The sequence below is a fragment of the Cinclus cinclus genome, chromosome 32 (assembly GCF_963662255.1).
Source record: "Cinclus cinclus chromosome 32, bCinCin1.1, whole genome shotgun sequence".
NCBI lineage: Eukaryota > Metazoa > Chordata > Aves > Passeriformes > Cinclidae > Cinclus > Cinclus cinclus.
Genome location: NC_085077.1, coordinates 1,240,690 through 1,268,247, shown reverse-complemented (window position 1 = coordinate 1,268,247; position 27,558 = coordinate 1,240,690). Strand labels below are relative to the sequence as shown.

General features: G+C 56.1%; 3 protein-coding genes and 1 long non-coding RNA gene across 5 annotated transcripts in view; 3 read left to right on the top strand and 1 right to left on the bottom strand.

Moving 5' to 3' along the window:
- Nucleotides 1-3,948, top strand: part of DNMT1 (DNA methyltransferase 1) — a 30,206-nt gene extending 26,258 nt beyond the window's left edge. For both annotated transcript variants that reach the window (XM_062511789.1, XM_062511788.1), the window contains 6 exons: nt 46-223; nt 856-1,051; nt 1,188-1,351; nt 2,209-2,325; nt 2,525-2,615; nt 3,400-3,948. In XM_062511789.1, coding sequence (XP_062367773.1) covers nt 46-223; nt 856-1,051; nt 1,188-1,351; nt 2,209-2,325; nt 2,525-2,615; nt 3,400-3,443 — 790 coding nt within the window. In that variant the 3' untranslated portion in view covers nt 3,444-3,948. The remainder of the gene's footprint in view (nt 1-45; nt 224-855; nt 1,052-1,187; nt 1,352-2,208; nt 2,326-2,524; nt 2,616-3,399) is intronic.
- A 164-nt stretch (nt 3,949-4,112) lies between these two features.
- On the top strand, nt 4,113-10,123 carry EIF3G (eukaryotic translation initiation factor 3 subunit G). Its single transcript, XM_062511870.1, has 11 exons — nt 4,113-4,190; nt 4,805-4,854; nt 5,071-5,163; nt 5,308-5,396; nt 6,043-6,102; nt 6,188-6,292; nt 6,827-7,016; nt 8,379-8,486; nt 8,903-9,039; nt 9,333-9,439; nt 9,956-10,123. The coding sequence occupies exons 1-11, from the start codon at nt 4,171-4,173 to the stop codon at nt 9,969-9,971; spliced, it is 975 nt and encodes a 324-aa protein (XP_062367854.1). The 5' UTR covers nt 4,113-4,170; the 3' UTR covers nt 9,972-10,123.
- A 473-nt stretch (nt 10,124-10,596) lies between these two features.
- PPAN (peter pan homolog) lies at nt 10,597-27,118 on the bottom strand. The gene is made up of 13 exons (XM_062511843.1): nt 27,101-27,118; nt 24,809-24,979; nt 22,210-22,311; nt 21,398-21,448; nt 19,528-19,698; nt 18,136-18,212; nt 17,441-17,548; nt 16,462-16,585; nt 14,396-14,474; nt 13,645-13,774; nt 13,191-13,378; nt 11,850-12,096; nt 10,597-11,681 (listed from the first exon to the last, which is right to left on the bottom strand). The coding sequence occupies exons 1-13, from the start codon at nt 27,116-27,118 to the stop codon at nt 11,339-11,341; spliced, it is 1,809 nt and encodes a 602-aa protein (XP_062367827.1). The 3' UTR covers nt 10,597-11,338.
- LOC134055519 (uncharacterized) lies at nt 13,765-17,612 on the top strand. Its single transcript, XR_009934089.1, has 2 exons — nt 13,765-13,926; nt 17,479-17,612. It is a non-coding gene; the product is annotated as an uncharacterized LOC134055519 (long non-coding RNA).
- Nucleotides 27,119-27,558: the final 440 nt, after the last annotated feature.

The window sequence follows — 27,558 nt, the reverse complement described above, 5'->3', positions numbered from 1 at the left end:
TCCGTGTTGAGCTGGGAATTCCGAGTGGGGAACCCCGTCCCTCAGGACGTACTCGGGGCCGTTCCGCACCATCACGGTGCGCGACACCATGTCGGACCTGCCGGAGATCCGGAACGGCGCCTCGGCGCTGGAGATCTCCTACAACGGCGAGCCCCAGTCGTGGTTCCAGCGCCAGATCCGCGGCTCCCAGTACCAGCCCATCCTCAGGGATCACATCTGCAAGGTGGGAACGGCGCACCCCGCCGGATCCCGCCGGATCCCGCCGGCATCGGGGCGAGGGAGCGGCCCCGGCGCTCCCCGGGGTGGCCGCGGCCAAAATCGGGATGGGGGCAGCTGCTGGGAACTGGTGGAGGAGGAGTTGGGGATTAGGGGAGGTTTTGGGAATGGAGACTTTGGGAATGGTGGAGGAGTTGGGAATGGTGGAAGTTGGACACCAATGGAGTCCGACATCCCCGCAATGGTCTCCAACATTCCCTGGTGGTCCCCAATTGTCCCCAACATCCCCCAGTTGTCCCCAACGTCCTCCAATGGTTCCAAATTGCCCCCAGCACCCCCCCAATTGCCCCCCAACAGTCCCCAACATCCCCTAATTGTCCCCAACGTCCCCCAATCATCCCCAACATCCCCCAATTGTCCCCAATTATCCCCAACACCCTCCAGTTGTCCCCAATGCCCCCCAGTTGTCCCCAGTTGTCCCCAACCCCCCCCAGTTATCCCCAACATCCCTCAATTGTCCCCAAAAGCCCCCAAAACCCCCCAGTTGTCCCCAGTTATCCCCAACACCCCCCAGTTGTCCCCAGTTGTCCCCACCACCTCCCCCGCCGCCGGCGGTGACACCGGGCCTGTCCCCGTCAGGACATGAGCGCGCTGGTGGCGGCGCGGATGCGGCACATCCCGCTGGCGCCGGGCTCCGACTGGAGGGACCTGCCCAACATCGAGGTGCGGCTGTCGGACGGCACCACCACCCGGAAGCTGCGCTACACCCACCACGAGCGCAAGAACGGCCGCAGCAGCTCCGGCGCCCTGCGCGGCGTCTGCTCCTGCGCCGAAGGTGGGTGGGTGATGGAATTCCGGGAACACCTCCCCGGCGCCGGACGGGTCATGACTTGTTTGGTTTTGCTCCTCAAAATTTTGGTTTTTTTTTTTTTTTTTTTGTTGTTTTTTTGGTTTTTTTTGGCGTTTCCCAGGGAAGCCGTGCGACCCGGCGGATCGGCAGTTCAACACGCTCATCCCGTGGTGCCTCCCGCACACCGGGAACCGGCACAACCACTGGGCCGGGCTCTACGGGCGCCTGGAGTGGGACGGCTTCTTCAGCACCACCGTCACCAACCCCGAGCCCATGGGCAAGCAGGTGGGGGAGGGCAACCGTGGGAGCGACCGGCGGCTGGGGTTTGGTGGTGGTGGTCAATGGTCATCGTTGTGCCAGCCATTGATGGTGGTCACTGGTCATCGTCATCCTTGGTCACTGGTCATCGTTGTGCCAGCCATTGATGGTGGTCACTGGTCATCGTCATCCTTGGTCACTGGTCATCGTTGTGCCAGCCATTGATGGTCAATGGTCATCATTGTCCTTGGTCAATGGTCATCGTTGTGCCAGCCATTGATGGTGGTCACTGGTCATCGTCATCCTTGGTCACTGGTCATCGTTGTGCCAGCCATTGATGGTCAATGGTCATCATTGTCCTTGGTCAATGGTCATCGTTGTGCCAGCCATTGATGGTCAATGGTCATCATTGTCCTTGGTCATTGGTCATCGTTGCGCCAGCCATTGATGGTCAGTGGTCATCATTGTCCTTGGTCACTGGTCATCGTTGTGCCAGCCATTGATGGTCAGTGGTCATCATTGTCCTTGGTCACTGGTCATCGTTGCCCCAACTCTTGGTGGTCACTGGTCATCGTTGTGCCAGCCATTGATGGTGGTTGGTGGTCATCGTCGTCCTTGGTCACTGGTCATCGTTGTCCCAGTCCTTGGGTGGTGCTGGTGGTGGTAGGCAATGGCCAACAGTGTCCCAATGGTTGGGTCTGGTGGTCACCGGTGTCCTCAATTGTTGGGTTTGGTGGTCGCCAGTGTTCCCAGGGTCTCCAATGGTTGGATCTGGTGGTCACCACTGCTCCAGTTGTTGGGTGTGGTGGTCCCCAGCGTCCCCAGTGTTGGGTCTGGGGTCTCCCCTGTCCCCACGCCCCAGCGGTGGCTCGGTGCCGTTGCAGGGCCGGGTGCTGCACCCCGAGCAGCACCGCGTGGTCAGCGTGCGGGAGTGCGCCCGCTCCCAGGGCTTCCCCGACACCTACCGGCTCTTCGGGAACATCCTGGACAAGCACAGACAGGTCGGTGGCACCAGGGCGGTGGCACGGAGCCGGTGTCCTGCTGTCCCCATTGTCCCTTTGTCCTGCTGTCCCATTGTCCCAGTGTCATCCCATTGTCCTTTGTCCCCTGTCCTGTGTCCCATTGTCCCTTCTCCCTTTGTCCCTCTGTCCCGTGTCCCGGTGCCCACTGTCCCTCTGTCCCCTGTCCCTCTGTCCACAGGTGGGCAATGCGGTGCCACCTCCCCTGGCCAGGGCCATCGGGCTGGAGATCAAGGCCTGTGCTGTGGCCAAACTGCGCCAGGACACGGCCGGTGAGTGACCGTCCATGGAGTGACCCCTTGGTGTCCCCATGGTGTCCCCGTGGAGTCCCCTGGGCCCCACGATGTCCCCTTGGTGTCCCCTGGGCCCCACGATGTCCCCTTGGTGTCCCCTTGGTGTCCCCATGGTGTCCCCACGATGTCTTCATGGTGTCCCCTTGGTGTCCCCTGGGCCCCACGATGTCCCCACGATGTCCCCACGATGTCCCCATGGTGTCCCCTGGGCCCCACGATGTCCCCATGATGTCCCCACGATGTCCCCACGATGTCCCCTGGGCTCCATGGTGTCCCCGTGGTGTCCCCTGGGCCCCACGATGTCCCCATGATGTCCCCGTGGTGTCCCCTGGGCTCCATGGTGTCCCTGTGGTGTCCCCACGATGTCCCCTTGGTGTCCCCTTGGTGTCCCCTGGGCCCCACGATGTCCCCATGGTGTCCCCTTGGTGTCCCCTGGGCCCCACAATGTCCCCATGGTGTCCCCATGGTGTCCCCTGGGCTCCATGGTGTCCCTGTGGTGTCCCCACGATGTCCCCACGATGTCCCCATGGTGTCCCCTGGGCCCCACGATGTCCCCACGATGTCCCCACGATGTCCCCACGATGTCCCCTGGGCTCCATGGTGTCCCCTTGGTGTCCCCTGGGCCCCACGATGTCCCCATGATGTCCCCTGGGCTCCATGGTGTCCCTGTGGTGTCCCCACGATGTCCCCTTGGTGTCCCCACGTTGTCCCCCTGATGTCCCCGTGGAGCCCCACGGTGCCACCACAGCCCCGTTGTCCCCAGGGCCCCGCGTGGCGCCGCAGGAGCCGATGGAAGCGGCCGGCTGAGCCCCGGACGCCGGACACGGAGACACCGGGGGGACGGAGGGGACGGCCTGGCTGATTTGGGGATGTTTTTGGCTTTTTGCTTTCATTTGGCATTTTTTTTTATCCTTGTTTTTTTCTATTTTCTCTCTTTTTTTCCTCTCCCCCCCCCTTTCTTTTATTTTGCCCCCTTCTTTATATCCCTTGATTTCTTTCTCATTTTCCCCCTTTTTCATGTCCTTTTTCCTGTTTTTCCCCCTTTTTTAACCCCTTCTTTTCCCCTTGGGTTTTAAATTTTTTCCCCACTTTTTTTTTCTGTTTTTTTTTTAATGTTTCCGATTTGCCTTTTGTTTGTTTGTAATTTTTTTTTTTTAAATTCCCCTCCCTCCGCGCTCTCTGTGCTGCACCAACCTCCCCTCAACCCCCTCAGGGCCTGGGCCCTGCTCCCCCGTTTTTATCGCATTGTACCGAACCCCCGCGGCCGCTTTGTACAAGGTGGAACTCGATACTTTATGTAGTTTTTATATGTTGTAATATTTCTTCGAATAAATCGCGCCTATAAGTTATAAACCATTCTCCCCCGCCGCGCTACGAGTAGGCCTCAAGCCCCGTGGTGGCGTTGCTCAGCAACCGCTTCCCGTCATGCCGCGCGCGGGGCGTCGTTCCCGCCTCCCTCCGCCGGAAGTGGCGCGCGCCGGCCGGAAGTGGCGGGAGGCCTTTCCGGCGTGGCGGTGTGAGGGCGGCGGAGGCGATGCCGACCGGGGATTACGAGTGAGGGAGGGAGAGCAGCGGGAAAGGCCCCGGGAACGGCCCCGGGAACCGGGATTGGGATTGGGAACGAGGATTGGCGGCGGGAATGGGGTTGGGGGTGGATCAGGAGCGGCAGGGGGGACGTAGCGGGAGCGGCGGCCTGTGGCTGTGAGGGGGGACCGGGACCGGGATCGAGATCGAGATCAAGAAATGGGACCGGGAACTGCGATCGGAAGTGGAATTTGGGATCCGGGAGCGAGGCCACAGCGGGGCCCGGGGACTGGCGGAGCCCGGCTGGGGAGATCCCCCCGGCTGTGGGGCCTGGTCGGTCCCGACCCGGTGTCCCCGGAGGTCCCGATCGGGGGTCCCGAGGGGCTTCGGGCGGGGCTGTGGCCGTGAAGGGAAGGGGGGGGGAGGGGGGGGGACATCGAGGGTGGCACCGGGACCCTGGGGAGGGGACACAGGGACAGGAGGGGACACAGGGACGCTGAGAGTGCCGCAAGTACCCCGGGGAGGGGACACCCCTGGGGGGGGACCCTGAGGGTGGCACCGGCACAGGAGGGGACACTGAGGGGGACACCAGGAGGGGACACGGGGACAGGACAGGTGACTCTGAGGCCGTTCTGTCCCCACAGCTCCAAGCCCAGCTGGGCTGACCAGGTGGAGGAGGAGGGAGGAGAGGATGGTGAGTGACACCTGGGACACCTGGGGAGGTGACACCTGTGTCCCTTGGGACAAAGAGCCGTTCCAGGGGCTGGGCAAGGCTGGGGCAACTTACCCAGTGAGAGAGGTTACCTGTGCCCAGGTGAAGGGGTGGTTCTGGGATACCTGAGCCCAGGTGAGGCCATACCTGGCCCAGGTGAGGCCATACCTGGCCCAGGTGACCCTACCTGTCCCACAGACAAGGTGATCACCAGTGAGCTGCTGAAGGACTTGCCCCTGCCTGGGGTCCTGGGAGGCCCCTCCAGTGCTGAGGCCGAGCTGCTCAAGGGAGGTGAGACTGGCACACCTGAGACACACCTGGGGGCACCTGAGACACACCTGGGGGGCTCTGGGGAAGAGGGACACACCTGGGGAGGAGGGATACACCTGGGGAGCTCTGGGGACTCACCTGGGGCTCACCTGTCGCTGTCTCCAGGGCCCCTCCCGTCCCCCAAGGAGGTCGTCAATGGCAACATCAAAACCATCACCGAGTACCGCGAGGAGGAGGACGGGCGCAAGGTCAAGGTGGGCACAGGTGGCACTGGTGGGCACCTTGGAGCCTGCAGGTGCCACCTGAGCCTCAGATTTGGCACCTCTGAACCCCAAATTTGGCTCCTGAGGGGCTCAGGTGCTCCAGGTGAGTCGAATTCGGCACCTGAGCCCTAAAATTGGCACCTCTAAACCTCAAATTTGGCACCTTCGAGCTCCAAATGTGGCACCTGTGGGGCTCAGGTGCTTCAAGAGCCCCCAAATTTGGCACCTCTGGACCCCAATTTTGGCTTTTTTGGAATCAGGCACTTTAAGAATTCCTAAATTCGGGTTTTTTTGGGGGCTCAGGTGCTTCAAGAATCCCCAAATTCGGGGTTTTTTGGGGATCAGGTTGTCCAGGTACCCCCAAATTTGGAGGTTTTTGGCATCAGGTGCTCCAGGAATTCCCAAATTGGGCACCTCTGGACCCCAAATGTGGGTTTTTTTGGGATCAGGTGCTCCAGGAATTCCCAAATTGGGCACCTCTGGACCCCAAATGTGGGTTTTTTTGGGATCAGGTGCTCCATGAGTTCCCAAATTCGGGTTTTTTGGGGGATCAGGTGCTCCAGGAACCCCCAGGTTTGGCACCTGTGGATCCCAAATTTGAGGATTTTGACCCAATCCCGAATTTTTTCATTCCCAGATCATCCGAACGTTCCGGATCGAGACCCGCAAAGCCTCCAAGGCCGTGGCCCGGCGTAAGGTGAGGGGAAAAATGGGATTTACCTGGGAATGGCAAAATTGGGATTTTCAGGCTCCTTTTTTTCCTGGGTTTTTCGCCCCCCCAGAACTGGAAGAAATTTGGGAATTCCGAGTTTGACGCCCCCGGGCCCAACGTGGCCACGACGACCGTGAGCGATGACGTCTTCATGACCTTCATCACCAGCAAGGAGGTAGGGACAGGTGTGCTCAGGTGTGACCCCAGGTGTGTCCCTGCCCAGGTATAGGGAGTCAGGTGTGACGCCAGGTGTGTCCCTGCCCAGGTATAGGGACTCAGGTGTGTCCGTGCCCAGGTATAGGGACTCAGGTGTGTCCCTGCTCAGGTGTGACCCCAGGTGTGTCCCTGTCCAGGTGCGGGGGCTCAGGTGTGACCCCAATTGTGCCCAAGGAGTGTGTCTGCCTTGGACTCAGGTGTGCTTACCTGTCCTGCAGGACCTGAACTGCCAGGAGGAGGAGAACCCCATGAACATCCCTGGGTGTGCCCAGTGTCCCGGGGAGGGGGGTTATCCTGGATGCCCAGGTGTGCTCAGGTGTGCCCAGGTGCGCTCAGGTGTACTCACCTGTCCCGCAGGACCTGAACTGCCAGGAGGAGAACCCCATGAACATCCCTGGGTGTGCCCAGTGTCCCGGGGAGGGGGGTTATCCTGGATGCCCAGGTGTGCTCAGGTGTGCCCAGGTGCGCTCAGGTGTGCTCACCTGTCCCGCAGGACCTGAACTGCCAGGAGGAGGAGGACCCCATGAACAAGCTGAAGGGTCAGAAGATCGTGTCCTGCCGCATCTGCAAGGGCGACCACTGGACCACGCGCTGCCCGTACAAGGACACGCTGGGGCCCATGCAGAAGGAGCTGGCCGAGCAGCTGGGGCTGTCCACGGGCGAGAAGGAGAAACTGCCGGGGGGTAGGGACCCCAAAATCCCCTTTCCCTGGGGGCGCCTGGGGATTCCCCCGCTTCTCTTGGAAAACGTGGCCCCGGTGTCCCCGTGGTGGCCCCAATGTCCCCGTGGTGGCCCCAGTGTCCATCCCTGTGGTGGCCCCAATGTCCCCCTGGTGGCCCCAATGTCCCCATGGTGGCCCCAATGTCCCCGTGGTGGCCCCAATGTCCATCCCTGTGGTGGCCCCAATGTCCCCCTGGTGGCCCCAATGTCCCCATGGTGGCCCCAATGTCCCCATGGTGGCCCAAATGTCCATCCCTGTGGTGGCCCCAATGTCCCTGTGGTGGCCCCAATGTCCCCGTGGTGGCCCCAATGTCCCCCTGGTGGCCCCAATATCCCTGTGGTGGCCCCAATGTCCATCCCTGTGGTGGCCCCAATGTCCCCGTGGTGGCCCCAATGTCCCCATGGTGGCCCCAATGTCCATCCCTGTGGTGGCCCCAATGTCCCCCTGGTGGCCCCAATGTCCCCGTGGTGGCCCCAATGTCCATCCCTGTGGTGGCCCCAATGTCCATCCCTGTGGTGGCCCCAATGTCCCCCTGGTGGCCCCAATGTCCATCCCTGTGGTGGCCCCGGTGTCCCTGTGGTGGCCCCAATGTCCCCCTGGTGGCCCCAATGTCCCCGTGGTGGCCCCAATGTCCCCATGGTGGCCCCGATGTCCATCCCTGTGGTGGCCCCAATGTCCATCCCTGTGGTGGCCCCAATGTCCCCATGGTGGCCCCAACGTCCCCCTGGTGGCCCCAATGTCCATCCCTGTGGTGGCCCCAATGTCCCCCTGGTGGCCCCGGTGTCCCCGTGGTGGCCCCAATGTCCCCGTGGTGGCCCCAATGTCCATCCCTGTGGTGGCCCCAATGTCCATCCCCGTGGTGGCCCCAATGTCCCCGTGGTGGCCCCAATGTCCATCCCTGTGGTGGCCCCAATGTCCATCCCTCTGGTGGCCCCAATGTCCCCATGGTGGCCCCAATGTCCATCCCTCTGGTGGCCCCAATGTCCATCCCTCTGGTGGCCCCAATGTCCCCCTGGTGGCCCCAATGTCCCCGTGGTGGCCCCGGTGTCCCCGTGGTGGCCCCAGTGTCCATCCCTGTGGTGGCCCCGTGCAGAAGGAGCTCAGTGAGGTAAAAAGGAGAAACTCCCGGATTTTTTGGGGAATTTTTCCCACCTTTTCCGTTTCTGTGGGAGGTTCCAGGGCTTGGGAACAGCCGGGGTCTCACCTGTGCCTTTCCCTCTCACCTGTCTCTCATCTGTCCCTCACCTGTCCTCACCTGTCTCTCACTTGTCCCTCACCTGTCCTCACCTGTCCCTCACTTGTCCCTCACCTGTCTCACCTGCAGAGCCAGAGCCAGTGGCCGCTCAGGTGAGCAAGACGGGCAAGTACGTCCCACCCAGCCTGAGGGACGGCGCCAGCCGGCGCGGGGAGTCCATGCAGCCCAACCGCAGAGGTGAGCACACCTGGGGGGATAAAAACACACCTGGGGGGATAAAAACATATCTGGGTACACCTCGGGGGGATAAAAACACACCTGGGCACACCTGGGGGGATAAAAACATATCTGGCACACCTGGGGGAGATAAAAACACACCTGGGCACACCTGGGGGGGATACAGACACATCTGGGGGGGATACAAACACACCTGTGGGGGATACAAACACACCTGTGGGGGATACAAACACACCTGTGGGGGTAAAAACACACCTGGGGGGATAAAAACATATTTGGCACACCTGGGGGAGATAAAAACACACCTGAAGGGGATACAAACACACCTGAGGGGGAGGGAAATACACACTTGGACACACCTGGGCACACGTGGAGCCCATCTGGGCACACCTGAGGCCAGCCTCACCTGCGGGCAGCCGATGACAACGCCACCATCCGTGTGACCAACCTGTCGGAGGACACTCGTGAGACCGACCTGCAGGAGCTCTTCCGCCCCTTCGGCTCCATCTCCCGCATCTACCTGGCCAAGGACAAGACCACGGGCCAGTCCAAGGTCAGCTGGCACACCTGGATACACCTGGGTGCACACCTGGATACACCTGGGGGTACCTGGGTGCACACCTGGGAGCACGTGGATACACCTGGGGGTACCTGGGTACACTGGGGGCACACCTGGATACACCTGGGGGTACCTGGGGGCACACCTGGATACACCTGGGGGTACCTGGGTGCAGCCTTGCTACCTGTGCCCAATTTCCTGGTTTTCCCCCCAGATTTCCTGGGGCCTTTCCCCCATTTCCCCGTTTTTTCCCAATTTCCCCGTTTCTCACCCCGATTTCCCCGCAGGGTTTTGCCTTCATCAGTTTCCACCGGCGCGAGGACGCGGCCAGAGCCATCGCGGGCGTGTCCGGCTTCGGCTACGACCACCTGATCCTCAACGTGGAGTGGGCCAAGTACGGCGCACCTGGGCACTCACCCGGGGGAGTTACGCACACCTGGGGGAGTTACGCACACCTGGGCACTCACCTGGGGGGAATTACACACACCTGGAGGGAGTTACGCACACCTGGGCACTCACCTGGGGGGAATTACACACACCTGGAGGGAGTTACGCACACCTGGGCACTCACCTGGGGGGAATTACGCACACCTGGAGGGAGTTACGCACACCTGGGCACTCACCTGGGGGTGGTTACACACAGCTGGGGGAGTTACGCACACCTGGGCACTCACCTGGGGGTGGTTACACACACCTGAGGGAGTTACGCACACCTGGGCACTCACCTGGGGGTGGTTACACACACCTGGGGGGGGTTTATACACACCTGAGCACACCTGGGGGGGGTTTTATACACACCTGAGCACACCTGGGGGGGTTACACATACCTGGGGGGGGTTTTATACACACCTGAGCACACCTGGGGGGGGTCCCTCTCACCTGTCCTCACTCCCCTTTGCCCTCCCCGCAGACCCTCCACCAACTGAGCTGCTCCCAGTTCGGCACCAGTCGGGTCCCAGTTTGGCCCCAGCTCAGTTCCCAGTTTGGCACCGGTTGGCTCCACTTGGTCCCAGTTTGGTCCCAGTTTGGTCCCAGTTTGGTCCCAGTTCAATAAAAGCCCCCCCTGGGTTTTGGCTCATCCCGAGGTTTCCAGATGGGAAAAAAAAAAAAAAAAAAACGGGAATTTTCGGGTGGAAAAAATGGGAATTTCAGGGTCAGGAAATGGGAATTTTGGATGGAAAAATGGGAATTGTAGGAAGGAGGAAATGGGAATATTGAAGGGAAAATGGAATTTTAGGGTGGAAAAAAATGGGAATTTCTGGTTAAAAAAAAAAGGATCCGTGTAGGAAAACGAGGAGAAAGGAAAAAAAAAAAAAAATTGGGGATTTTTGTTGGGAAGAGGATTTGGGCTGGGAAAGGGGAATTTGTGATGGAAAAATGGGAATTTTTCCCTGGGAAAAGGAGATTTTTAGGTAGGGGGAAAAAAACAAAACAAAAAAAAAAAAAAAAAAAAAGATTTTGGGTGGGAAAAGTGGGATTTTTGGGGTGGGGAAAATGGGATTTTACCTGGGGGGGGAAAAAAAACCAAAAAAATTCCACAACACCTGGCCCTGGGGTTGGATCCAACTTTATTCCCATGGGGAAAAAAACCTGGAGATTTTGTTTTTTTTTTTTTTTTCCTTCCTGTTTTTTGGGACTTTCCCCCCATTTTTTTGGGGGCGTTTTTCTCCATTTTTGGGGTTTCCCCCCCCCCCAATTTCTTGGATTTTTTTTTCTTTTTTTTTTCCTGGTTTTTTTTTTTTTTTTTTTTTTTTTTTGGGGGGTGATCTCACCTGGATTTGGGGAATCCCAAAATTCCTCTGGAAATCCCCCCCCAAAAAAAATCTCCTTTGGGGGAATCCCAAAATTCTTGTGGAAATCCCAAAAAATTCTTCTGTTAGATCCTAAAAAAATCTTCTGGAAATCCCAAAAAATTCTTCTGCAAGATCCCAAAATTCCTCTGGAAATCCCCCCCAAAAAAATCTTTGGGGGATCCCAAAATTCCCCTGGGAGATCCCAAAAAATCTTCTGGAAATCCCAAAAATTATTCTGGGAGATCCCAAAATTCCTCTGGAAATCCCCAAAAAAAAAAAAAAAAAAAAAATCTCCTTTGGGGGAAATCCCAAAATTCTTGTGGAAATCCCGAAAAATTCTTCTTGGAGATCCCAAAAAATCTTCTGGAAATCCCAAAAATTCCTCTGGGAGATCCCAAAATTCTGGGGGACTCCAAAACTGCATCCCAGAGACCCCAAATTCCCAATCCCGGTGGGATCAGGGGGGTCCCAAATTCCCTTTTTTCCCTCCCCCCCCCCCTTCAGTTTTTCCTTTTCTGGCCCTTTCCAGGCCGTTGGGAATTTGGGAAATTTGGGATTTTCTGGGGGGTCAGGAGCTTCCCACGGCGGAATTTGGGGTTTTTGGGGTGTCCTGGGTGGGATTTTGGGGATCCAGGTTGGGATTTTGGGGTTTTCTGTTGGGATTTTGGGGTTTTCTGTTGGGATTTTGGGGATCCAGGATGGGATTTTGGGGTTTTCTGTTGGGATTTTGGGGATCCAGGTTGGGATTTTGGGGTTTTCTGTTGGGATTTTGGGGATCCAGGTTGGGATTTTGGGGTTTTCTGTTGGGTTTTGGGGTTTTTGGGGTGTCCTGGGTGGGATTTTTGGGATTCGGGTTGGAATTTTGGGGATCCAGGTTGGGATTTTGGGGTTCTGGATTTGGATTTCGGGGTTCTGGGTTGGGAATTTTGGTTGCCTGGATGGGATCTTGAAATTCCAGGTTGGGATTTTGGGGTCCCAGGTCTGGATTTCGGGGTTCCAGGTCGGGATTTTGGGGTCCCAGGTTGGAATTTTGGGGTTCCAGGTTGGAATTTTGGGGTCCCAGGTCTGGATTTCGGGGTCCCAGGTCTGGATTTCGGGGTCCCAGGTTGGAATTTTGGGGTCCCAGGTCTGGATTTTGGGGTCCCAGGTTGGAATTTTGGGGTTCCAGGTTGGAATTTTGGGTTTTTCTTCCGTCGTTTCCGGGGGCCGGGAGCGCCCGAGGGGCTTCGCTTCCTCTTGGAGCTGCCAGGGAACAAATCTGGGGAAAAAGAGGAAAAAAATGGGAATTCTGAGAGGGGAAAATGGGAATTCTGAGAGGGGAAAATGGGAATTCTGAGAGGGGAAAATGGGAATTCTGAGAGGGGAAAATGGGAATTAACGGGGGGAAAATGGGAATTCTGAGAGGGGGAAAATGGGAATTCTGAGAGGGGGAAATGGGAATTCTGAGAGGGGGAAATGGGAATTCTGGGGGGGGGGAGGGGGATTTGGGGGAAAAAAATTGGATTAAAGGGAGATAAAAATGAGAGTTTTGGGGGGGGAAAATGGGATTTGGGAATAAGGAATTGGGATTTGGGAATAAGGAGTTGGGATTTGGGGTAAAACATTGGGATTTGGGAATAAGGAGTTGGGATTTGGGAATAAGGAACTGGGATTTGGGAATAAGGAATTGGGATTTGGGAATAAGGAATTGGGATTTGGGGTAAAACATTGGGATTTGGGAATAAGGAGTTGGGATTTGGGAATAAGGAACTGGGATTTGGGAATAAGGAATTGGGATTTGGGAATAAGGAATTGGGATTTGGGAATAAGGAGTTGGGATTTGGGGTAAAGAATTGGGATTTGGGGTAAAACATTGGGATTTGGGGTAAGGAATTGGGATTTGGGAATAAGGAGTTGGGATTTGGGAATAAGGAGTTGGGATTTGGGAATAAGGAATTGGGATTTGGGAATAAGGAATTGGGATTTGGGAATAAGGAATTGGGATTTGGGGTAAGGAGTTGGGATTTGGGAATAAGGAATTGGGATTTGGGAATAAGGAGTTGGGATTTGGGGTAAGGAGTTGGGATTTGGGAATAAGGAGTTGGGATTTGGGGTAAGGAATTGGGATTTGGGGTAAGGAATTGGGATTTGGGAATAAGGAGTTGGGATTTGGGGTAAGGAGTTGGGATTTGGGGCGCTGGGATGGCACCGGAAGTGTCAGAGCGTTTACTTTGATCCCAAATCACGGAAATTCAGGAATTTTTGTGTCATCAGCCACTTCCGGGATAAAATCTCCTTCTGTCCCCCCCAAAGCTCACCTGGATCTCCCCAGACTCACCTGGAAACCCCAAAATCCCCACCTGTCCCCCTCACCTGTGTCAGGCTCCTCCCCCAGCTCCTCTCTGTAATATTCGGCGTCGTCCTCGTCCGACGGCTCCGCCTCACCTGGCTCAGGTGCTCCGGGGTCCTCGACGTCGCTGTCACCTGCGGGGTCACCTGGGCCACCCCTGGGGTCACCTGGGCCGCCTCTGGCCTGGCCCATCCCGGCCAGGCTGCGTTCCCTGGAGGGAGGGACAGGTGAGAGAACACCTGGGGATGGACCGGGCCAGGCTGCCTCAAACCTCCCCTGAAGAAGCTCACCTGGGGAACCTCACCTGTGTGACCTTGCTGCCCTGAGCTGGGGGAGCTTCACCTGTGTGACCTTCCTCACCTGGGAGCCCCCTGCCACCCTCACCTGAGCCCGTGGCACACCTGAGCCCTCCCTGACACACCTGTGCTCTCACCTGTGCCACCCTCACCTGTGTCCCTGGCACACCTGAGTTCTCACCTGTGCTGCAGCCTCTGCTGCCGTTTCCGCTCCAGGTTCTGCTCCTGCTTCCGGCGCCGCTCCGCCCTCACCTGCAGCTGCTGCTCCTTCCGGGCCAGCAGCTCCCGCAGCTCCGCCTCACCTTTGGGGGCTGCGTGGGGAAACACCTGAGATACACCTGGGCACACCTGGGATAACCTGAGCTACACCTGGGATCACCTGGGCACACCTGGGATAAGCTAAAATAATCTGTGATAAACCTGGGCACACCCTGGGACACACCTGTCACATACCTTGGCACAGGTGAGATTTCCGCCCCCAGTCACAGGAGTCCCCAGGTATCCCAGTGTGTCCCTCACCTGTCCCAGGTGTGTCCCTCTCTCAGCCAGGTGTGTCCCTCACCTGTCCCAGGTGTGTCCCTCTCTCAGACAGGTGTGTCCCTCACCTGTCCCAGGTGTGTCCCTCTCTCAGCCAGGTGTGTCCCTCACCTGTCCCAGGTGTGTCCCTCTCTCAGCCAGGTGTGTCCCTCACCTTTCCCAGGTGTGTCCCTCTCTCAGCCAGGTGTGTCCCTCACCTGTCCCAGGTGTGTCCCTCTCTCAGCCAGGTGTGTCCCTCACCTTTCCCAGGTGTGTCCCTCTCTCAGCCAGGTGTGTCCCTCACCTGTCCCAGGTGTGTCCCTCTCTCAGCCAGGTGTGTCCCTCACCTGTCCCAGGTGTGTCCCTCTCTCAGCCAGGTGTGTCCCTCACCTGTCCCAGGTGTGTCCCTCACTCACCCAGGCCGTGGTACAGGACGTTCCCCTGGCCCAGCCCCTCCTCCACCTTCAGCAGCTGCAGCGTCAGACGGGGCCCGATCTGGGACAGACGGACAGAGGGACAGAGGGACAGGGGGACAGAGGGGACAGAGGGACAGAGGGACAGAGGGACAGGGGGACGGGGGGACAGAGGGGACAGAGGGACAGAGGGGACAGAGGGGACAGAGGGACAGAGGGACAGAGGGGACAGAGGGACAGACGGACAGAGGGACAGAGGGACAGAGGGACAGGGGGACAGAGGGGACAGAGGGACAGAGGGACAGAGGGACAGGGGGACAGAGGGGACAGAGGGACAGAGGGGACAGAGGGACAGAGGGACAGAGGGACAGAGGGACAGAGGGACAGAGGGACAGGGGGACAGAGGGACAGGGGGACAGAGGGGACAGAGGGACAGAGGGACAGGGGGACAGAGGGGACAGGGGGACAGAGGGACAGAGGGGACAGAGGGACAGAGGGACAGAGGGACAGGGGGACAGAGGGGACAGGGGGACAGAGGGACAGGGGGGACAGAGGGACAGAGGGACAGAGGGACAGAGGGACAGAGGGACAGAGGGACAGGGGGACAGACGGACAGAGGGACAGAGGGACAGAGGGACAGGGGGACAGAGGGACAGGGGGACAGAGGGACAGGGGGACAGAGGGGACAGGGGGACAGAGGGACAGGGGGACAGAGGGGACAGAGGGACAGGGGGACAGAGGGGACAGGGGGACAGAGGGACAGAGGGGACAGAGGGACAGAGGGACAGAGGGACAGGGGGACAGAGGGGACAGGGGGACAGAGGGACAGGGGGGACAGAGGGACAGACGGACAGAGGGACAGAGGGACAGAGGGACAGAGGGACAGAGGGACAGAGGGACAGGGGGACAGACGGACAGAGGGACAGAGGGACAGAGGGGACAGAGGGACAGGGGGACAGAGGGACAGAGGGACAGAGGGGACAGAGGGACAGAGGGGACAGAGGGACAGGGGGACAGAGGGGACAGGGGGACAGAGGGACAGAGGGACAGGGGGACAGAGGGACAGAGGGACAGGGGGACAGAGGGACAGAGGGGACAGAGGGACAGAGGGGACAGAGGGACAGAGGGACAGGGGGACAGAGGGACAGAGGGACAGAGGGACAGGGGGACAGAGGGACAGGGGGACAGAGGGGACAGAGGGACAGAGGGACAGAGGGGACAGAGGGACAGGGGGACAGAGGGGACAGAGGGACAGAGGGACAGGGGGACAGAGGGACAGAGGGACAGGGGGACAGGGGGACAGAGGGACAGAGGGGACAGAGGGACAGAGGGACAGGGGGACAGAGGGACAGGGGGACAGAGGGACAGAGGGACAGAGGGACAGAGGGACAGAGGGACAGAGGGGACAGAGGGACAGAGGGACAGGGGGACAGAGGGACAGGGGGACAGGGGGACAGAGGGACAGGGGGACAGAGGGACAGAGGGACAGGGGGACAGGGGGACAGAGGGACAGAGGGACAGAGGGGACAGAGGGACAGAGGGACAGGGGGACAGAGGGACAGGGGGACAGGGGGACAGAGGGACAGGGGGACAGAGGGACAGAGGGACAGGGGGACAGGGGGACAGAGGGACAGAGGGACAGGGGGACAGAGGGACAGAGGGACAGGGGGACAGGGGGACAGGGGGACAGGGGGACAGAGGGGACAGGGGGACAGAGGGGACAGGGGGACAGGGGGACAGAGGGGACAGGGGGACAGGGGGACAGAGGGGACAGGGGGACAGGGGGACAGAGGGGACAGGGGGACAGGAAGGGAGCCCACGGTGAGCTGCGGTGGCACTCAGGTACTGTCCCCACCCCCCAGTGGTGTCCCCAGTGATGTCCCCAGTGTCCCCAGTGTCCCCAGTGATGTCCCCAGTGATGTCCCCACTGTCCCCAGTGATGTCCCCAGTGGTGTCCCCAGTGTCCCCAGTGATGTCCCCAGTGTCCCCAGTGATGTCCCCAGTGTCCCCAGTGTCCCCAGTGGTGTCCCCAGTGTCCCCAGTGTCCCCAGTGGTGTCCCCAGTGTCACCTCTGTCAGTCTCACTGCGCTCTGCTGTGTCACCGCGTTCCCACGCCCGGAGCATTTTTGGGGCAATTCCAGCACATTTTGGGTCCCGTCCGGCTCCGCCTCGCTCTCGGACAGGACGAGGTCCCTGAGGGGACAGGACAGGTGACAATTCTGGGGGGACGGGGACAGGTGACATCTCTGGAGGTGTCCCCAGGTCTCGTGTCCCCTGTCCCCCCTCAGTATCCTCAGGGTGTCCCCAGTGATGTCCCCAAGGTCCCTGTGATGTCCCCGAGGTGTCCCCAAGGTGTCCCTGACATGTCCCCAATATCCCCGAGGTGTCCCCAATGTCCCCAAGGCATCCTCAATGTCCCCAAGGTGACCCCGAGGTGTCCCCAATGTCCCCGAGGTGTCCCCAATGTCCCCAAGGTGACCCCGAGGTGTCCCCAAGGTGTCCCCGAGATGTCCCCAATGTCCCCAAGGCGTCCCCAATGTCCCCGAGGTGTCCCCAATGTCCCCAAGGTGACCCCTAGGTGTCCCCAATGTCACCAAGATGTCCCCAAGGTGTCCCCGAGGTGTCCCCAAGGTGTCCCCAAGGTGACCCCGAGGTGTCCCCAATGTCCCCGAGGTGACCCCGAGGTGTCCCCAATGTCCCCGAGGTGTCCCCAATGTCCCCAAGGTGACCCCGAGGTGTCCCCAATGTCCCCGAGGTGTCCCCGAGGTGTCCCCAAGGTGACCCCGAGGTGTCCCCAATGTCCCCGAGGTGTCCCCAATGTCCCCAAGGTGACCCCGAGGTGTCCCCAATGTCCCCGAGGTGTCCCCGAGGTGTCCCCAAGGTGACCCCGAGGTGTCCCCAATGTCCCCGAGGTGACCCCGAGGTGTCCCCAATGTCCCCAAGGTGTCCCCAATGTCCCCGAGGTGTCCCCGAGGTGTCCCCAAGGTGACCCCGAGGTGTCCCCAATGTCCCCGAGGTGTCCCCAATGTCCCCGAGGTGTCCCCTGACCCCGTGAGCAGCTTGCTGACGTCGTCCATCCTGCTCAGGTTCGGGAATTTCTCCTGGAGAATTTTCCGGAGCCCCCGGCTGAGCCCCACGGGCACCACCTGGACACTGCTGGATTGGGGGGAAAAAATGGGAATTTGGGAAAAACGTCCAAAAAATGGGAATTTGGGAAAAATGTCCAAAAAATGGGAATTTGGGAAAAATGTCCAAAAAACGGGAATTTGGGAAAAACGTCCAAAAAATGGGAATTTGGGAAAAAAAAACAAAAAATGGGAATTTGGGAAAAATGTCCAAAAAACAGGAATTTGGGTCTTTGGGGATTTGGGAATTTGAGATTCTGGAAATTCCAGAATTTTGGGATTTTGGGAAATCAGGACTTCAGGATTGTGGGAATTTGGGACTTTGGGATTCCGAAAATTCAGGAATTTGCCATTTTTTGGCACTTTGGAATTCAGGACTTTGGGATTTTGGGGAATTTGGGATTTTGGGTATTTGGGATTTTGGGAATTCAGGACTTCAGGATTGTGGGAATTTGGGATTTGTGGATTCCGAAAATTCAGGAATTTGCCATTTTTTGGCACTTTGGAATTCAGGACTTTGGGATTTTGGGGAATTTGGGATTTTGGGGATTTGGGAATTTGGGATTTTGGGGAATTTGGGATTTTGGGGATTTGGGATTTTGGGAATTTGGGACTCACTAGTGCCGGAATTCCAGGAGCTGGGACTCGGAGTCGTAGGAGATGAGCAAACAGCGGCGGATGGAATTCAGATTGACCTGGGATGGGAAAATGGGAAAAATGGGAAAAATGGGAAAAAAGGGAAAAATCCCCTCCCCCTTCCCCTGTTCCCTAATCCCAAATCCTCTCTTTTCCCACCCCTCACCCCATTCCCAGACCCCAAATAAATCCTTTTTAGCCTGTTCCCAAATCCCAGATTCCTGTTTTCCCCACTCCCAAATCCCCACTTTCCCAAATCCTGAATTCCCAAACCCCAAATCCCAAATCCCCACCATTCCCGGACCCTGAATCCCCCAAATCCCAAACCCCAAACCCCCCAAAACCCCAAACCCGAAATCCCCCCAAACCCCAAATCCTCCAAATCCCAAACCCCCAAACCCCCAAAGCCCCAAATCCCTCAAACCCCAAATCCCCAAACCCCCAAACCCCCCAAATCCCAAACCCCCAAACCCCCCAAACCCCAAACCCCCCAAATCCCAAACCCCAAACACCCCAAATCCCCAAACCCCCAATCCCCAAACCCCCCAAATCCCAAACCCCAAACACCCCAAATCCCCAAACCCCCAATCCCCAAACCCCCCAAACCCCAAACCCCCGAAACCCCCAAATCCCAAACCCCCAAACCCCAAACGCCCAATCCCCAAATCCCTCAAACCCCCAATCCCCAAACCCCCAAAACCCCAAACCCCCCCAAACCCAAAACCCCCAAATCCCTCAAACCCCCCAAACCCCAAACCCCCCCAAACCCCAAATCCCCCCAAACCCCAAACCCCCCAAATCCCTCAAACCCCCCAAACCCCAAACCCCCCAAACCCCAAACCCCCCCAAACCCCAAATCCCCCCAAACCCCAAATCCCCCAAATCCCTCAAACCCCAAACCCCCCCAAACCCCCCAAACCCCCCAAACCCCAAACCCCCCCAAACCCCAAATCCCCCCAAACCCCAAATCCCCCCAAACCCCAAACGCCCCCAAACCCCCCCAAACCCCCCAAACCCCAAACCCCCCCAAACCCCAAACCCCCCAAACCCCAAACCCCCCCAAACCCCAAATCCCCCCAAACCCCAAATCCCCCAAATCCCTCAAACCCCAAACCCCCCCAAACCCCCCAAACCCCCCAAACCCCAAACCCCCCCAAACCCCAAATCCCCCCAAACCCCAAATCCCCCAAATCCCTCAAACCCCAAACCCCCCCAAACCCCCCAAACCCCCCAAACCCCAAACCCCCCCAAACCCCAAATCCCCCCAAACCCCCCCAAACCCCAAATCCCCCCAAACCCCAAACCCCCCAAACCCCCCAAACCCCAAACCCCCCCAGACCCCCCCAAACCCCAAATCCCCCCCCCGTTCCCGACCCTGTGCACGTTGATTTTGGGGAACATTCCCTGGAACATCCCGGCCATGAGCTTCAGGTGCATTTGGGGCACCCCAAAATTCCCCAGCACCAGCAGGGGGGGGTGCAGGAACTGCTGCTCGTGCATGCGGTGCCGCCGCAGCGCCGACACCACGTCCCTCACCAGGGAGTACTGGGGGAAAAATGGGAAAAACGGGGGGAAAAATGGGGAAAAACGGGGTTCCATCCCAAAAAAATCCCAAACTCCAGGAAAAATCCCCCAAAAAAACGGCCCCAGGATCCCGAAAAACGGCCCCAGGATGCCTGGAAAACACCAATCCCCCAAAAAAAATAAACCAACTTTGGGTTCTGGATCAGGGAGGGCTGGGAATGGGAAAAATTGGGGGAAATTGGGGGAAAAATTGGGAAAAATTGGGAAAAAACGGGTTTCAATCCCAAAAAAATCCCAAATTCCAGGAAAAATCCCCCCCAAAAAACGGCCCCAGGATCCCGAAAAACGGCCCCAGAATGTCTGGAAAACACCAATCCCAAAAAAAGAAAAAATAACTTTGGGTTCTGGATCGGGGAGGGCTGAGAATGGGAAAAATTGGGGGAAATTGGGGAAAAATGGGAAAAAACGGGGTTCCATCCCAAAAAAATCCCAAATTCCAGGAAAAATCCCCCCAAAAAACGGCCCCAGGATGCCTGGAAAACACCAATCCCCCAAAAAATAAAAAATAACTTCGGGTTCTGGATCGGGGAGGGCTGAGAATGGGAAAAATTGGGGGAAATTGGGGGAAAAATTGGGAAAAATTGGGAAAAAACGGGTTTCAATCCCAAAAAAATCCCAAATTCCAGGAAAAATCCCCCCAAAAAACGGCCCCAGGATCCCGAAAAACGGCCCCAGAATGTCTGGAAAACACCAATCCCAAAAAAAGAAAAAATAACTTTGGGTTCTGGATCGGGGAGGGCTGAGAATGGGAAAAATTGGGGGAAATTGGGGGAAAAATTGGGAAAAATTGGGAAAAACGGGGTTCAATCCCAAAAAAATCCCAAATTCCAGGAAAAATCCCCCCAAAAAAACGGGCCCAGAATGCCTGGAAAACACCAATCCCAAAAAAAAATAAACCAACTTTGGGTTCTGGATCAGGGAGGGCTGGGAATGGGAAAAATTGGGGGAAATTGGGGAAAAATGGGATTTAATCCTGAAAAAAATATTTTAAAAAAACCCCAGCCCGGAATCCCAAAAAAATTCACCCAGAATCCCAAAAATCCCAATCCCAAAAAAAAGCCCCAGGTTCTGGATCAGGGAATGGGGGGAAATGGGAAAAAAAAAAAAAAAAAAAAAAGGGATTTAATCCCCACCCCAAAAAAATAAAATAAAAAAATAAAATAAAACAAAATAAAATAAAATAAAATAACAAAATAAAATAAAATAAAATAAAATAATAAAAAATGATAAAATAAAAAAATAAAATAAAATAAAAATATAAAATAAAATAACAAAATAAAATAAAATAACAAAATAAAATAAAAATAAAATAAAAAAATAAAAAAAAGATAAAATAAAATAATAAAATAAAACAAAACAAAATAAAATAAAATAATAAATGATAAAATAAAAAAATAAAATAACATAAAATAAAATATAAATATAAAATAAAATAACAAAATAAAATAAAATAATATATAATAAAATAAAATAATAAAATAAAATGATAAAAATAACAAATAAAATAAAACAAAATAAAAAAAAAATAAAATAATAAAACAAAATAAAATCCCTGGATTCGGCCCCTCCCCCCCCCCCCCCCCAGGATTCCTTAAAAATTCCTGGAATTCTTGGAAAATTCCCAAAATTCCTGATGCTGCCCCAAAATTTTTGGACTCACCTGCAGCACTTTGAAGGTCAGGGTGGGACCCCCCGGCAGCCGGAAAAGTTTCTGGGAAGGAGGAAAAGCTTCAAAAATCCAGGAAAAATCCTGGAAAATCCTGGGAAAAATCCAGGGAAAATCAAGGAAAAATCCTGGAAAATCCCAGGGGAAAATCCTGGGAAATCCTGGGAAATCCCAGAGAAAAACTGGGAAAAATCCAGGAAAGAAAACAAGGAAAATCCTGGGAAAAATCCAGGAAAAAATCCCAGGAAAAAGTCCCAGGAAAATTCTGGGAAAATCCCAAGGAAAAATCCAAGGAAAATCCCAGAAAAATCCCAGGGAAAATGAAGGGAAAATCCCAGGGAAAAAATCCAGGAAAAATCCTGGGAAAATCCCAAGGAAAAATCCTGGGAAAATTCTGGGAAAATCCCAGGCAAATCCTGGGAAAATCCAAGGAAAAATCCAGGAAAGAATCCCAGAAAAATCACGGAAAATGCAGGGAAAGCCCCAAAAAAACAAAAAAAAAAAAAAAAAACCTGAAAGGGGAAAAAAAACCCTGGAAATTTCGGAATTTCCCCCTCCGGGAATGGTCCGGAACCCCCAAAATCTGGGAATTTCAATCCCAAATCCCAAATTTTGGATCCCAAATCCCAAATTCCCGACCCCAGGCCCATCAGAGCCTTCACTTTGGGGATCAATCCCGGATCAAACTCCTGGAAAATTCTTTCATCCTTTGGGTCCGGGGAGGGTTCGGGAACCCTTCTGGAATTCCCAAAAGAATAAAAAGAAAAGAATTCCCAAAAAAAAAAAAGAGAATTCCCAGGACTGACCAGGTTGATCCCGGACTGGGATTTGCTGAGCACCAGGAACTGGGTGACCCCCAAGGGCCCGGCCACGGCCACCACATCCCGAAGGGAATTGCTCCGGCGCACCTGGAAAACATCCCGGAATTCCCAAAGGGCTCCCGGAATTCCCAAAGGGGTCCCGGAATTCCTGGGGCTTCCCAAAGGGATCCCGGAATTCCCAAAGGGCTCCCGGAATTCCCAAAGGGGTCCCGGAATTCCCAAAGGGGTCCCGGAATTCCCAAAGGGCTCCCGGAATTCCCAAAGGGGTCCCGGAATTCCCAAAGGGGTCCCGGAATTCCCAAAGGGGTCCCGGAATTCCCAAAGGGGTCCCGGAATTCCTGGGGCTTCCCAAAGGGATCCCGGAATTCCCAAAGGGGTCCCGGAATTCCCAAAGGGGTCCCGGAATTCCCAAAGGGGTCCCGGAATTCCTGGGGCTTCCCAAAGGGATCCCGGAATTCCCAAAGGGCTCCCGGAATTCCCAAAGGGGTCCCGGAATTCCCAAAGGGGTCCCAGAATTCCCAAAGGGGTCCCGGAATTCCCAAAGGGATCCCGGAATTCCCAAAGGGGTCCCGGAATTCCCAAAGGGGTCCCGGAATTCCTGGGGCTTCCCAAAGGGATCCCGGAATTCCCAAAGGGGTCCCGGAATTCCCAAAGGGATCCCGGAATTCCCAAAGGGGTCCCGGAATTCCCAAAAGGATCCCAGAATTCCCAAAGGGATCCCGGAATTCCCAAAGGGATCTCGGAATTCCCAAAGGGATCCCAAAATTCCCAAAGGGATCCCAAAATTCCCAAAGGGATCCCGGAATTCCCAAAGAGATCCCAAAATTCCTGGCAAAGAGATCCCAAAATTCCCAAAGGGATCCAGAATTCCCAAAGGGTTCCTGGAATTCCCAAAGGGATCCCGGAATTCCCAAAGAGATCCCAAAATTCCAGGAAAAAAAGGCCCCAGAATTCCAGGAAAAGCCCCAAAAAAATTCCTGCGGGTGCCTGAAATTCCCAATAACATCCCAAAATCCCAAAATCCCAAAATCCCAAAATCCCAATATCCAAATATCCCATTATCCCAGTCCATTCCCAGTACACTCCCAGTCCATTCCCAGTGCTCCCAGTCCATTCCCAGTCCATTCCCAGTCCATTCCCAGTGCTCCCAGTCCATTCCCAGTCCATTCCCAGTGCTCCCAGTCCATTCCCAGTACACTCCCAGTCCATTCCCAGTGCTCCCAGTCCATTCCCAGTCCATTCCCAGTCCATTCCCAGTACATTCCCAGTGCTCCCAGTCCATTCCCAGTACACTCCCAGTCCATTCCCAGTGCTCCCAGTCCATTCCCAGTCCATTCCCAGTACACTCCCAGTCCATTCCCAGTCCATTCCCAGTCCATTCCCAGTACATTCCCAGTGCTCCCAGTCCATTCCCAGTACACTCCCAGTCCATTCCCAGTGCTCCCAGTCCATTCCCAGTCCATTCCCAGTACACTCCCAGTCCATTCCCAGTCCATTCCCAGTCCATTCCCAGTCCATTCCCAGTGCTCCCAGTCCATTCCCAGTACACTCCCAGTCCATTCCCAGTGCTCCCAGTCCATTCCCAGTCCATTCCCAGTCCATTCCCAGTCCATTCCCAGTGCTCCCAGTCCATTCCCAGTCCATTCCCAGTCCATTCCCAGTGCTCCCAGTCCATTCCCAGTACACTCCCAGTCCATTCCCAGTGCTCCCAGTCCATTCCCAGTCCATTCCCAGTCCATTCCCAGTCCATTCCCAGTGCTCCCAGTCCATTCCCAGTCCATTCCCAGTCCATTCCCAGTGCTCCCAGTCCATTCCCAGTCCATTCCCAGTGCTCCCAGTCCATTCCCAGTCCATTCCCAGTCCACTCCCAGTATTCCCAGTATTCCCAGTGCTCCCAGTCCCACCTGCAGGCTCCGAGCCGTGAAGGGCTCCAGGACCCTCCTGAGGTCCCGAAATTCCTGATACCATCCCAATAATATCCCGATATCCCAACGATATCCCGATACCCAGCACCACTCCCAGTATTCCCAGTATTCCCAGTCCATTCCCAGTATTCCCAGTGCTCCCAGTCCCACCTGCAGGCCCCGAGCCGTGAAGGGCTCCAGGACCCTCCTGAGGTCCCGATATCCCAATAATAAATATCCCAATAATAAATATCCCAACGATATCCCGATACCCAGCACCGATCCCAGCACCATTCCCAGTATTCCCAGTCCATTCCCAGTCCATTCTCAGTCCATTCCCAGTGCTCCCAGTCCATTCCCAGTACACTCCCAGTCCATTCCCAGTGCTCCCAGTCCATTCCCAGTCCATTCCCAGTCCATTCCCAGTCCATTCCCAGTGCTCCCAGTCCATTCCCAGTACACTCCCAGTCCATTCCCAGTGCTCCCAGTCCATTCCCAGTCCATTCCCAGTCCATTCCCAGTCCATTCCCAGTGCTCCCAGTCCATTCCCAGTACACTCCCAGTCCATTCCCAGTGCTCCCAGTCCATTCCCAGTCCATTCCCAGTCCATTCCCAGTCCATTCCCAGTACACTCCCAGTATTCCCAGTATTCCCAGTATTCCCAGTGCTCCCAGTCCCACCTGCAGGCTCCGAGCCGTGAAGGGCTCCAGGACCCTCCTGAGGTCCTTCCCGAGGCTCCGCAGGCTCCTCCCGGCGCGGCCCCGCGGGAACACGAAGGAATGAGGGACGGAGCCGAACTCCTGCTCCGACCTGAGCCGGGCCCGCGCCCGCTGCTGCCGCTGGAACCGGCTCTGCCGGACGCACGATTCCCAAATGATCCCGGAGCCGCCCCGAAATCCGGGAATTCCCGCCCGGATACACCGAAATCCGGGAATTCCCGCCCGGATACACCGAAATCTGGGAATTCCCAACTGGATACCCCGAAATTCGGGAATTCCCACCCGGATACCCCAAAATCCGGGAATTCCCGCCCGGATACACCGAAATCCGGGAATTCCCAACTGGATACCCCGAAATTCGGGAATTCCCGCCCGGATACACCGAAATCTGGGAATTCCCGCCCGGATACACCGAAATTTGGGAATTCCCGCCCAGATACACCGAAATTTGGGAATTCCCAACTGGATACACCGAAATTCAGGAATTCCCACCCGGATACACCGAAATTTGGGAATTCCCAACTGGATACCCCGAAATTCAGGAATTCCCGCCCGGATACACCAAAATCCGGGAATTCCCGCCCGGATACACCGAAATCTGGGAATTCCCAACTGGATACACCGAAATTCAGGAATTCCCGCCCGGATACACTGAAATTCGGGAATTCCCGCCCGGATACACCGAAATTCGGGAATTCCCGCCCGGATACACCGAAATTTGGGAATTCCCGCCCGGATACACCGAAATTTGGGAATTCCCGCCCGGATACACCGAAATTTGGGAATTCCCGCCCAGATACACCGAAATTTGGGAATTCCCAACTGGATACACCGAAATTCAGGAATTCCCACCCGGATACACCGAAATTTGGGAATTCCCAACTGGATACCCCGAAATTCAGGAATTCCCGCCCGGATACACCGAAATCCGGGAATTCCTGCCCGGATACACCGAAATTCGGGAATTCCCAACTGGATACACCGAAATTCAGGAATTCCCGCCCGGATACACTGAAATTCGGGAATTCCCGCCCGGATACACCGAAATTCGGGAATTCCCGCCCGGATACACCGAAATTTGGGAATTCCCGCCCGGATACACCGAAATTTGGGAATTCCCACCCGGATACACCGAAATTTGGGAATTCCCGCCCGGATACACCGAAATTCGGGAATTCCCGCGCGGATACCCCGAAATTCGGGAATTCCCAACTGGATACCCCGAAATTCGGGAATTCCCGCCCGGATACACCGAAATCCGGGAATTCCCGCCCGGATACCCCAAAATTCGGGAATTCCCACCCGGATACACCGAAATCCGGGAATTCCCGCCCGGATACACCGAAATTTGGGAATTCCCAACTGGATACCCCGAAATTTGGGAATTCTCGCCCAGATACGCCGAAACCCGGGAATTCCCAACTGGATACCCCGAAATTCGGGAATTCCCAACTGGATACCCCGAAATCCGGGAATTCCCAACTGGATACCCCAAAATCCGGGAATTCCCACCCGGACACCCCGAAATTCGGGAATTCCCACCTGGATACCCCGAAATTCGGGAATTCCCGCCCGGATACCCCGAAATCCGGGAATTCCCGCCCGGATACCCCAAAAATTTGGGAATTCCCAGCCCCTCCCGACGCCTCCATCGAATCAGGATGGATTCCAGAACCCTGAATTTTGGGAATTCCCACACACAGATTTTCATGGAAAAGGTTGGAAACCCCAAATTTTGGGAATTCTGGGACTCCAGATCCCAATTTCCTGGGAAAAGAAAAGGTTGGAAATCCCAAATTTTGGGAATTCTGGGACTCCAGATCCCACTTTTCTGGGGAAAAAAAAAAAAAAGTGTTTGGAAATCCCAGATTTTGGGAATTCCCAGATCCCGATTTTTATATTTTTGGGGGTTTTTTTGGGAACACGAAGGATCCGAACTCCTGGGTTTCGGGATTCCTGGGACCCCCAAACCCTTGCATTCCAGAAAAGCGAGTTTGGAGACCCCAAGCTTTGGGAATTCCCAGCCGATCCCACTTTTCCCCCTCACAATTCCCAAAATTTTGGGATTCCCGAACCGCTCCTCCCGCCGCTTTTTTCCTCCCTCCCGGTTCATTCTCGCTCCCGCCGCGCTCCCCCCGCCATTCCCGAGCCGCCTCCGCTCCGCTCAGCCTTCCCCATCCCGATTGTTCCCGTTTTTCCCGGTTTTTTTCCCCGATTTTTCCCGGTTTTTTTCCCATTTTTTTTCTCCCCGACCTTCCCGGGCCGCCCCATCTCGGCTCCTCCACGCGGCCTCCGCTACTTCCGGTTCCCCCGCATGTGTTCCTGCTACTTCCGGTGTGTCACTTCCGCTCCTTCCGGGCGCCAAGCGTTCCCCCGAATGTGTGTTCCGCTGGGTTTGTTATTCCCCCCAGATTTGGGACCCCCCAAAATCCCCCCAAAATCGCCGCAAAAAATCTCCCCAAAATCCCCCAAAATTCCCCCAAATCCCACCCAGGAACCCCAAAATCCCCCCGGCGCGACAATGAGTGCCAGGGGCCGGCTGTGGGAAGAGTCCCAGGTTTAATAGAGACCCCAAATTCCCCCCAAATTCTCCCCAAATTCCCCCAAGTTCCCCCAAATTCCCCCCAAATTCCCCCCAAATTCTCCCCAAGTTCCCCCAGTTAAAAAACTCAGACCCTTCCCGGGACCCCTCCCCAGTTTTGGGGTCCCCC